Here is a 12463-nt window from a genome sequence, read left to right on the forward strand (position 1 = left end):
CCAAGATCATGGAGCTTTCCCCGTATCTTTTCTTACAGGAGTGCACTGTTTCAGGTTTTGAATTTAAGTCTTTAAGTCATTTTTAATTGATTATTGTGTATGTTGTAAGATAAGGCTCCAATTTCATCTTTTTGCATGTGGATATCCAATTTTCTCAACATTGTTGAAAAACTGTCCTTTTCCTGTTGTGTAGTCTTGACACCCTTTAGTTAACCATATGTGTGTGGGTTTCTTTTTTGGACTCTCTGTTATGTTCACTGGTCTGTGTGTTCATTTTTGTGTCAGAACCATACTATTTAATGATTACTACAGCTTTGTAATAGAATTGGAAATCAGAAAGTCTCATTACTCCAGCTTTGTTCTTTTTGCTCAAGATTGCTGTAGCTGTTCTGGGTCGTTGATGGGTCCATATGCATTTTAGGATTGCTTTTTCTATTTCTGTGAGAAATGCTATTGGAATTTTGATAGAGATTGCATTGAATCTGTAGATTGCTATTGATACTATGGACATTTTAATAATTTTAATTCTTCTGATCCATGATTGGGTATCTGTCCATTTTTTTAATAGTCTTTAATTTCTTTCATCAATGTTTTATAGTTTTCATTGTACAGCTCTTTTACCTCAGTGGTTAAATTTATTCTTAGGGCTCTATCTTTATAATGTATGTGTCAGTCAGATTTTTAAAGCCACTGAGATGTAGATTCGTGTAGAAAGTTTAGACCAAGTCTCAGCCCTAGAGATCCTCAAATGAAAGCTTGCTTTGTTTTCTCCATCCTCCTTTTATTAGGGATTTTTCTCTTGACTAAGGTCAGGTAATGCCTAAAAACAATCAGGCTTCAGGGAAAAAAATCAGTTATTCACACTGCCTAATCATTGTATTAGCTGATGAATTAAGAAGGCTCTAATTTGTGGCCATACAAAAAAACAGTACTTTAACATACTAGTAAGGAGTGGGTTGTTTTCAGGATGATGTTTTCCTGATTCTATTTTATTTACTTTGAAGGGAAAAGGAATTCAGCATCAAGAATGAATTTAAACTTTTAATTCATATCTGGCTTTATTTTACTCAGTAATTAGTACCAGCTTTTCCTACAGTTTCATGTTAACAAAGAATGTGGCAATGAAAAACCTGAGGAATTGTCAGTTTTTGTTGAAGTATTTGTGAGCTAATGGCCTGTTTTCTGTGCCATATTTAACTTTATTTCTTCTATCTTGATAGCTCATTGCTATTTTGTGTTTGTTGTTTGTAGATGGCACTTATGTTTAGCCAAAACCTGTTGCTCTTTTTGATACTCCCAGCTGAAAGGTTTATTCACTTTCTTTTACATGGGGACCCAGCTTCTAGGGACAGATGGAGAATCTACTGAGAATACCATGTAAAAGTTATACCTGAAGCTTTACTGGCTCATTTAAAAAACTTTTCTGACTCTAAATCCATACCTAACTTGTCTTTAGTGGCTTGTGTTGATCTCAGACAGTGATAGCCTTATTAGTAATTTGGTTTGAGTTTGAGGAGCTTCCCTAGTGGCTCAGATGGTAAAGTGTCTGCCTGCAGTGTGGGAAACCTGGGTTCGATTCCTGGGTAGGAAAGATCCCCTGGAGAAGGAAATGGCAACCCACTCCAGTACTCTTGCCTGGAGAATTCCATGGATGGAAGAGCCTGGTAGGCTACACTCCATGGGGTCACAAAGAGTCGGAGATGACTGAGTGACTTCACTTTCTTTTTTTTGAGGATAGGTTATAATGTTTTTTTGGAAGATTGAATATTGATATTTGGAAAAAGTATTTTAATATTTTAAATCTGTGTTCAGTTCAGTTCAGTTCAGTCGCTCAGTTGTGTCCGACTCTTTGTGACCCCATGAATTGCAGCATGCCAGGCCTCCCTGTCTATCACCAACTCCTGGAGTTAACTCAGATTCACGTCCATTGAGTCCGTGATGCCATCCAGCCATCTCATCCTCTGTCGTCCCCTTCTCCTCCTGCCTCCAATCCCTCCCAGCATCAGAGTCTTTTCCAATGAGTCAACTCTCCGCATGAGGTGGCCAAAGTACTGGAGCTTCAGCTTTAGCATCATTCCTTCCAAAGAAATCCAGGGCTGATCTCCTTCAGAATGGACTGGTTGGATCTCCTTGCAGTCCAAGGGACTTGCAAGAGTCTTCTCCAACACCACAGTTCAAAAGCATCAATTCTTCGGTGCTCAGCCTTCTTCACAGTCCAACTCTCACATCCATACATGACCACAGGAAAAACCATAGCCTTGACTAGACGGACCTTAGTCAGCAAAGTAATGTCTCTGCTTTTGAATATGCTATCTAGGTTGGTCATAACTTTTCTTCCAAGGAGTAGGCATCTTTTAATTTCATGGCTGCAGTCACCATCTGCAGTGATTTTGGAGCCCCAAAAAATAAAGTCTGACACTGTTTCCACTGTTTCCCCATCTATTTCCCATGAAGTGATGGGACCGGATGCCATGATCTTCGTTTTCTGAATGTTGAGCTTTAAGCCAACTTTTTCACTCTCCACTTTCACTTTGATCAAGAGGCTTTTTAGTTCTTCTTTGCCTTCTGCGATAAGGGTTGTGTCATCTGCATATCTGAGGTTATTGATATTTCTCCCAGCAATCTTGATTCCAGCTTGTGTTTCTTCCAGTCCAGCGTTTCTCATGATGTACTCTGCATAGAAGTTAAATAAGCAGGGTGACAATATACAGCCTTGACGTACTCCTTTTCCTATTTGGAACCAGTCTGTTGTTCCATGTCCAGTTCTTCTTTTTTTTTAATTAATTATTTTTTTAAATTAATTTATTTTTTTTATTAAATTTTTATTTTTACTTCCATGTCCAGTTCTAACTGTTGCTTCCTGACCTGCATACAGATTTCTGAAGAGGCCAGTCAGGTGGTCTGGTATTCCCATCTCTCAGAATTTTCCACAGTTTATTGTGATCCACACAGTCAAAGGCTTTGGCATAGTCAATAAAACAGAAATAGATGTTTTTCTGGAACTCTCTTGCTTTTATTAGGAAACTTACTCTCTTATGCAATTTTGCAAAGATAATTTTTACATACAGTGAGAAATACATCTTCTACAAGTAATTTTCAAGTAATAGATCTTGCAGGCAGCCTAAACTAGTATTGCAGAGATTTAAGCAACTTTAAGAATAATTTGTTTTACAGATACTTTGTTGCAGTAGGTTTTTTTTAAACTAAGGAAAACAAGGAACATTTTACTTTTGAATGAAACGAAAAAAGTGTTTGAAATGCCATTATGTATAGTCAGCTTGTTATTACATATATGATCTAAGTATTTTTTTGCTTGATTTTTAGCCAGGATTTCATATCAGACATTCTTCTTTTTTTCCCAGTTATAAGGCCATTTAGCCATCTTTTGAAATATCTCTAAGTCTTGTTTCAGCATATACATACATTTCTTTTTGTGTTTTTTTCTCATCTGGACTCTACCTATCTGTTCTAAGATTCAGTAACATAATTTGACAATATGAATCCATAATGTGACAGGAGGGAAAATTTATTGTATAAAAATCTGCTAGGTCTCCATTATAGTACTTGAGAGAGAAGAAACCTTCCCAGAACTGTAGAAAAGGGAGAGGAGCAAATATGTGGAATTTCATAATTTCTACCTAATCACAGATTTTTCCATATGTGAGTGTTTCCACGTGAACATAGTCATTCCAATGAAAAAATTTGTTTTTTGGCTATGCTATGCAGCTTGAGGAATCTTAGTTCCCTGACCAGGGATTGAGCCGAGCCCTGGGCCTAGCCATGCAGTGAAAGCACCAAGTTTTAACCATTTGATTTCCCGGGAATTCCCAAGAAATTTTTCTCTTTGTTATTCAACAGATGTAGAGTATATATTCTGACTTACAGCAGGTTTGATCTGCTTGCTTCTCTAAATCAAGGAGTTGACACAACTTTTTTGATAAAGGGCCAGTTAATAAATTCTAGACATGTGAAGTACGTGGGCCCTGTCTCCTTTTCTTTCCTTTGTAAGCAATCCTTTAAAAATTTAAGAATCAGTTTTAGTTGGTTAGTCCTACAGAACAGACCAGAGGCAGTGTTTGGCCTACAGGTCAAGGTTTGCCAACCCTGCTCTAGGTAGATAAAACTTAATTATTCAAGTGCCGTTTAAAATTTTAGATTAACCAGTTTAACTGGAGACCTTTTAAAAATCTTTTTGTAAATATGAATGCCTTAAAAGGCTTTTTATTATGGAGAGTATCAAATATATGAAAAAACAGAATGTGGTATTGTAGATCCTCATAAGACCAAGCTTGAACAGTTACCAACATTTGACCAATCTTATTTTGTCTATACCTCCCTCCTCTAGTAGTTTGAAGCAAATGCCAGGTAGCATAGCATTTCATAAATACTTTAGTATTCTCTTTTGTTATCTTTTTTATCTGTCCTTTTCCCAGTGCCAGACTGTTTTGATTACTGTAGCTGTATGGTTAAGTCTAGAAGTGTCAGGTATGTTAAATCCTTTAACTTTCGTATCTATTTATTTAGATGTTTTAATTTCTCTCAATATTTATAATTTTCAGAGTATGGGTTTTATATATCTTTAATATTTTCCTAGGTATTTCATGTTTTTGCTGCTTTTGATAATTTTTAAAAATGTAAACTTCCAATTATTTTTTTCAGTTATGTATGCTTTATAGTCAGTTATCCTTTTAGGAAATTAATAATGAGAGAGAAAACCTTGGTTCTGCATATTATATTAAAATATTCATTCATTTTGTGAACATGTCTTTGTGGTGAGCTTCGTTATCTGTAGGAATGTTACTCTTTGCATTTTTCTTACAAAAACTTTGTATGAGAATTGACTTGAATCGTTTTTAGGCATTATTTCTTAAAATATTTTTTCTGTCCTCCCATTCTCACCTCTCTTTTTGAGATTCCAATTCTTTTCTGTTACTTATGTTTAAGGAAGATGGCTTTAGGGAAGCCCAGGTGGCTTGGTGGTAAAGAATCCACCTGCCAAACAGGCGATGCGTGTTCGATCCTTGTGTCAGGAAGATCCCCAGGTGAAGAAATGGCAACCCACTCCAGTATGCTTGCCTGGGAAATCCCATGGACAGAAGAGCCTGGTGAGCTCTATCTAGTCCATGGGGTCTCAAAGAGTTGGACACAACTCTTAGCGAGTAAACAACAGTATACTACTTTAAATGAGGGTTGGGTAAGCTAGCTTTTTGCTAGGTTTGGGGCTGGGGGGAATCCTCTGCTGTGATATGTGTTCAAAAATATATCTTCTGAGACCTTTCCTCCTTTCCTTCTCTGGCTTTATCTAGATCAGGGTTTTTCGCTTTTTGCAGTATTAGCACTGAGGGTCAGGTATCTTTGCTGCAGGGAGTTGTCCTGGGCGTTGTAGGATATTCAGTGGCCTTCTGGCTCACCCTGTGGTGCCCACTCCCCCAGGTATGTTGACTGATAACCACTGTTTCTCAGCATCGTCAGATGCCCTTTGGAGGGCGGAATTGTTCTTGTTCTAGACTTTCTTTCCTTTACTCCAGTGACTCTGTACTGCTTAGTTTAGATTTCTCTTCCTGGCAGTTTCTGCTTGGTGTGTTGCTGTGTCTTAGAAAGGAGTTTCAGTTAGTTTTGAGATTCTTGATGTTTGTGTGATTTTCTTGCCTTTCTTGCCTTGTGAGTTGTCGCCTGTGAAACCCCGTGCGAGTTTCAGTTGCTGTTTTATTACACTGAACTGGAACTGTCCATTTAAGGGAGGGGGTGGGAGGTAGCACTTCTAGGGAGTTTGATTTCTGTTTGTTCTGGCTCCAGGGCTGTCCCAAATCCCTCTCCTCTGCTTGTCGTGTTTCTGATACCATGTGGATCTTGCTGCTGTCAGTGTTTGGTCCTAACTTGCAGTATTTTAGAATTCATGAGTAATATGTAGTCAATTGTGCTGTCTTTTTTGGCCATTTTTATTTTGGATGGTTTGATATGTTTGTTTTCTCCTAGTTGCTTAGTCTCTTTTTGTCAGTCTGTCAGTCGTGTCTGACTCTTTGCCATTCCCTTCTGCAGGGGATCTTAATGACCCAGGGATCACACTGGGGTCTGTAGCGTTTTGGGAGGATGGTTATTCAGGATATTAAAAAATTATGTCTCTTTCATTGCCAGGTTATCCTGACTGCCTCTGCTTTCTTAAAATGAGTGTTCTAAATGTGATAAAGTATTTTAAGTGATGAGTGAGACTTGTGCCTGGTCATGGACTTGGAGAAAGTCCTGGAGAGGGAGAGGTTGAAAATGCAAAAGACAGGTCAAAAAACTGATGGAATATCTGTGCCCCAGAGGTGACCAAAAGGGGTGGATACAGAAGTATTTTTGATAGAGGGATTAGCTTTGGACCAAGAAACAGGACAGTTTATCTGACAGTAGAGGTAGGGAGGTGAGGTTTCATTCAGATAGTAGTTTGCAGGTTTGTAGTTGGAAGCTGAGGAATGTCACATTTGGTTTCTTCAGTTTCTTAGTAAACTTTAATGTGAAGTTATCTGCTGAAGGAAGTGAGATAAGTGTAGGAAACTTGAGGAAAGGTATAAACATTTTGGAATGCTGATGGTGAAAAGTGGAAGCAATATCTAACCAGAGACATTGAAGTAATTGCTTAGAGATGCTATGGGTTAAATCTTAGGTTATTTTTTAAATTGTAAATTTGCAACATACCAATTTTGTGATTTTAAAATTTTTTTCCAGTTAGAAACTCACAGAAAAGAGCAGAGAAGGTGGTTGTTTATAGTGAACCTAAAATTAGGGTTTTGTTAGAGCATGACAGGGGTATAATGTTAAGGTATGATAAAAGAGAATGGTTCAAGGGGTGCATTGTGTAGTATAGACTGGGTAGGGAAGGGGATCATGCTGTTTCAGGGCATGTTGGGTTGGGGGAGAGAGAGGATCCAAGAGAATCCAGGGTTGTGTGGTTCTCAAGAAGATGTGAGAATTGGTCAGGAGATTGAAACCTATCTTGTATACTGGAATTTAAAATTTCAAAGCTAGAGAAGTTCTGTTTTATTGTCATAATCATGTTGTGTCTGTGTAACATTGATGAAAAATATTGGAGTAAAAGATGTTGAATTGGTGGGAGTATGTCATGATACTTACCCCACTGTAGGTACGGGAGTCACCAGTGGTGATGGCAAGAGGTCCTTTGGAGGGGAAAGTATGAACTGGAAAGGGGGATAAAGAGGGAGATCTGTTCGTAGATGGCCACAAGAAAGCAGGGCTCAGGGCAGTGCTATGAGAATAGGAAAGAGGGTGGTTTGCATGAGCGTAGACCACCGGGACTTCTCTTCTGGAAGTCTGTTTTATTTGGTATTCATGGTATGAATGCCAGGGGTTGAGTAACCTTCTTTAAAGGGCCAGAAACTAGATTACTGTAGACTTCGTTTCTGTTGCACATATTTGTTTTGTTTTGTTTTTATAACCCTTTAAAAATATAAAAACCATTCTTAGTTCATGTCCCATATAAAAAGTCAGTAACTGAAGGTTATTGTATGAGGACCTATGAATTATACTCATTATGAATTTTCTGTGATTTGTCAGTGATACTTTGTAAAAATTGTAAACTATTTCAGATACTAAGTAATTATTATTACTTGAATAGTGGTAGTTTTGTATTAGAAAGTGTTATGGAGATAATATGTATTTATTTTATCTGTGACTTGTCAATGATACTTTACTATGTAAAAATTGTTAACTATTTCAGATTCTAAGTAATTATTATTACTTGAATAGTGGTCATTTTGTATTAGAAAGTGTTAAGTAGATAATATATATTTATTTTAAAAATACTGTCAGTAATTTTATACTTCTCAATATGCTGGTAACTTTTACATTTCTGAATGAAATTTTTACTTTTTTTGTGGTGCATTCAAGTTGAGTCAGCAGATACTGGAGTTATTTGAAGCATGTCAGCAGCAAGTAAGTGATTTAAAGAAGAAAGAACTCTGTCGAACAGAGCTGCAGAGAGAAATTCAACTGTTATTTCCACGTATGTTTCCCTATTTTGCATGCTCTTTAATTATATGCATTCCTATTTTAATTTTAAGTAAAACCTTACAATTCTCTTCTATTTCTCTAGAAAGCAGACTTTTTCTAGTTGGGTCTTCTTTAAATGGATTTGGTACTCGGAGCAGTGATGGTGACTTATGTCTAGTTGTTAAAGAGGAACCAGTAAGTAATGAAACATTTATTCTAAGTGTGTTTTTCATGTTAAGTCATTTAAGAAATTTCATATAAAAATCATTGAGGGAAAAAACCCTACTTTGTTTTAATTGCTTCTTTAAATTCTTTGTTTATAGTAATTCAAGGAAAGTCAGGAAATGCTGCTGCTTCTTTGTTTTTTAAGGCATGTACAAAAAACAACAAATTGTAGTATTAATTTATTTCTAAGTTGTTAAAGTGAGGCAGTTTCACTGTGTGTTTTTAAACAGCTCTATCTTTATTTTGAAATGCCATTGGGTTGGGTATGTTACCAGGATGCAGCGAAGAGGAAGAGTTTGTCTTTTTTCTGCTTGATTTATTTCCTTCCATTTGAATTCTCAGTGATTCTATATTTAATCTGTATTATTTTTCCCTTGAAAGTACTATGGGATTTGGAGTTTATTTTGGGAATTAAAAGAGATTTCTCTGAAATGTAAAATAAGACTATTGTGATTTAAAGTAATTATCTCTGATATTTTGACTTTGTTTCTTCATACTTAGCAACCAAATTTTACTTTTTATTACATTTATTTGAATTTCCTGTTAACTGATACTCTTGTATGTCCTTAGTTCCACAAAAATTGCTGTTTATTAAACTCACCTGAGCAGCCTCTTAAATATGCTGAAGTCTCTTCTGAATTACCGAAGATTAATTTCAGTGTAATTTTAATATGCCTTGTATTGTACCTCTTAAAAAATAAAAAAGCCTCTATTGAATGGTAATATTGTTCATGTTAATCCAGTAACAAAAGTGACTTCTAGTTACTGCAAATCAGGAAGAGATTTATTCCAGGAAAGAAACTCCTGATACTTTCTAGGCTTTGAAATCATATAAAGGAAAACTGAAAAAAGAAAAGCCTCAGAAATAATAAAAATAATGAAGAATACTAGAGTTTTAATTAAAACTTTCTCTCATACAGTTAGCTTATACTTCAGTTCAGTCGCTTAGTTGTGTCTTGACTCTTTGCGACCCCATGGACTGCAGCATGCCAGGCCTCCCTGTCCATCACCAACTCCTGGAGTCCACCCAAACCCATGTCCATTGAGTTGGTGATGCCATCCAACCATCTCATCCTCTGTTGTCGCCTTCTCCTCCTGCCTTCAATCTTTCCCAGCATCAGGGTCTTTTCCACTGAGTCAGCTCTTCGCATCAGGTGGCCAAAGTATTGGAGTTTCAGCTTCAATATCAGTCCTTCCAATGAACACCCAGGACTGATCTGCTTTAGGATGGACTGGTTGGCTCTCCTTGCAGTCCAAGGGACTCTGAAGAGTCTTCTCCAACACCACAGTTCAAAAGCATCAATTCTGTGCCCAGTTTCTTTACAGTCCAACTCTCACATCCATATGTGACTACTGGAAAAACCATAGCTTTGATTAGACAGACCTTTAATCCTCCATTCTGTTCACATGTCTGAATCATGTTTGTCACAACTTACAACAAAACACCATGGATTTGAACCTTATTTTTAAGCAACTCACAATCTAGATAGGGAAATAAAACATGTTACCAAAAGTTAAAATTCTGTTTATATTTCCTTGCAGATTATTTTTTGTACATTTATAGCAAAGGAAAAAATGACATATAGCTGTTAAAATATTTCTTTTAAAGCTGTGCTTTTAAGTTTAAAATCAAATTGATTTAGAAATATAAATGTTAAAGATAGCATAAAGGTTGACTTTTAAATAGTGCAATTTACTGTATATTGAAAAATAACTCCAATGAAAAGTATGCTTTATATGTTTTTTTTGTTGAGATACATTAAGAAAATAAAACATTAAGTTTAGAAAGATAATGAAAAAACTTTATTTTTAACTTTTCAGTGTTTTTTTCAGGTAAATCAGAAGACTGAAGCACGGCATATACTCACCTTAGTCCACAAACACTTCTGTACTAGACTTTGTAAGTCTGACATGCCTCACATTCATATGTCATTTGACATAACTATTTATTTATAATGTCTCTGATAAGAATTGTTTTATTTTCTGGTGAGATTAGGTATAATGTGGATTCTTTTTCCCAAATGAATTTAACTTTTAATTAAAGTAACCATTTATTTGACAATTCTTTCTACTTGCAAGCTGTCCCACTGAAGGTAGTCAGAAATTCAGAGATGTGTAAGTCTTAGTTTATCCTCAAACAGCTGAACGCTGTTAGGAAAGTTAAAGCATGAATGTAAGTAACTGCAGTGCAGAGTATCTCAAAAGCCAAAAGTATACAAGTCTTACTTATATGTGAGGAAGAGAGCATCTCATCTGTTTGCAGTGATAGACATCTTTACTTGGTTTAAAAATATGATCACTGAACCCAAAGCCCAAATATATCACTCCAACTGAAAGCAAAATTAGTGACTTAGGCCATTATATCGTAAGATGTTACTCTTTGAATAAGCTGACAAAGCAGATTTTAATCCACAAATTAAGCCATCTCAAATAATTTAAACTTCCATAGAATATTGTGGACATTTGAAGTCACACTAACTGTGTGATGTTGGATAGACTTTGTCCATTTATTTAACAGATATTTCTTATGTGTTAGACTTTAAGGTGGGAAATAAAAAGTCACTTAACAGGTTATTGCCTTTGAGCAACAACTTTTATCAGTTGTAGGAAAGAAATCAAGAGATTTATTTCAGTGGATTTGAATTTTGCATTTGTAAAATAAAGGAGAAATTTGTACCTTAAGTGGATTTTTAATAATTATTATTAAAATCATAAAATATAAAAAGTGAAAAGGACCTTAGAGGTCGTGTAATTTCAAATGAAAGGTTTCTTTTTTTTTTTTTGATTAGTGTTTTTAATAATGGAATAATCAGATTAAGGGGTAATCAGTGAGTTTGGTGACTTGCCTGAGGAGTATAGCTTGTTGGTGTGTGAGCCTTTACTACTTTTAACTCTTAATCTTATTTTTTATTATACCTCATTGAATTCCTGCACATAATTGTATTTGAAGCTTGATACATATTATTATAATTTTGGTGGTAAAAGCATTATAACAAAATTTTTAGTTTTAACACCTGGTATTTAAGGTTGGTAGAGTACAAAAATTTGATACATGTTTTTTTCATACTTATTTGAATTTTTCGCTGTCCCATGTATTATGTTGCCAGCATTTCTACATTTAACATTCTTTGTAAATATGATTTTATGACTGCCATGGTATCTTCCATGTGCTGTAGCAGAATTTAGCTATCCCCCTGCTGCTGGCCTAGATATTTCTCTTATAATGCTATGATGAAATTCTTTATAGGTATTATTAGGTATTAGACCACATTTCTAAAAATAACATGTTAATATATAAAGCCCTCTACATGGTATTGGAAGTTCCAGTCTTAGAAGAATTTGATAATGTCCTTTTGTCTTTGCTTTCTCTCTCAAAGACTGTATTTTCTTAAATTGTTTTAGCTAAGTAAAATACTACTTTTAAGAAATGTTCATTGGAATACTATGAATTTCAGAAACATTTACAGATACCCATTTTATCTTTTATCCTTTAGCTGGTTACATTGAGAGACCTCAGTTGATTCGAGCAAAAGTGCCAATTGTGAAGTTCAGGGATAAAGTCAGGTAAGTACTGAATTTTTTCAGTTGCTTTAGATAATTTTTAGGTATTCTTCTGAGGTAGATAATTAAGGAGGGTGTGCTGTTCCACAGTAGCTTCATTAGTTTTTGGAAAGAATTTGTTCTCTTAGATGATTTGTTTGAAATCGTCTGAGCAGTTGTTCATGCTTAACTCTCTCAGCTATTCTTGTTGACATTTTGAATATTTGAGACTAGTCATAGTTGAAAGAATATAGTATTTTAGATTTTTAAATGATCTCTTTTGGAAATGTAATATGCTCTGAGAACATATCTTAATTCGTGAAATTTGATGCATGTTTATATCAAAAGAGGTTGTTACTAGTATGATATCTACCTGTTCTACTATTAATAGTTTGGGTTCTGAATTTCTTACAGGCATTATTATTAGAATTTATATAGGTATATACACTTGATCCTCATTATTCATGGATCCCATATTTGTGAATTTGCCTACTTGATAAAATTTATTTTGTAACCCCCCCAATTAATACTTGTAACACTTTTATGATTTTATAAACCTGCACAGAGTGGGAAAATTTTGAGTCACCTGATGTACATCTTCCCAAATGAATTTAACAGTATGATACACTTGTCTTTCTGTTTCAACTGTCATATGCTGAACAGATCCCTTTTCACAGATTAGTTAGTGTGTCTTTCACAGTTTTGTGCT

General features: G+C 35.4%; 1 protein-coding gene across 30 annotated transcripts in view; it reads left to right on the plus strand.

Annotated features, from left to right (window-relative positions):
• Window positions 1-12463, plus strand: part of TENT2 (terminal nucleotidyltransferase 2) — a 63933-nt gene that overhangs the window by 19945 nt on the left and 31525 nt on the right. For 11 of the 30 annotated variants that reach the window (XM_069597572.1, XM_069597576.1, XM_069597578.1 and 8 more), the window contains 4 exons: window positions 7888-8002; window positions 8093-8184; window positions 10036-10114; window positions 11709-11778. In XM_069597572.1, the coding sequence (XP_069453673.1) occupies window positions 7888-8002; window positions 8093-8184; window positions 10036-10114; window positions 11709-11778 (356 nt within the window). Of the gene's footprint in view, window positions 1-7887; window positions 8185-10035; window positions 10115-11708; window positions 11779-12463 lie in introns of all 30 variants that reach the window. The other 19 variants (XM_069597582.1, XM_069597587.1, XM_069597583.1 and 16 more) reach the window with 3 other exon arrangements.

The sequence above is a fragment of the Ovis canadensis genome, chromosome 7, assembly GCF_042477335.2.
Source record: "Ovis canadensis isolate MfBH-ARS-UI-01 breed Bighorn chromosome 7, ARS-UI_OviCan_v2, whole genome shotgun sequence".
Taxonomy (NCBI): Eukaryota; Metazoa; Chordata; class Mammalia; order Artiodactyla; family Bovidae; genus Ovis; species Ovis canadensis.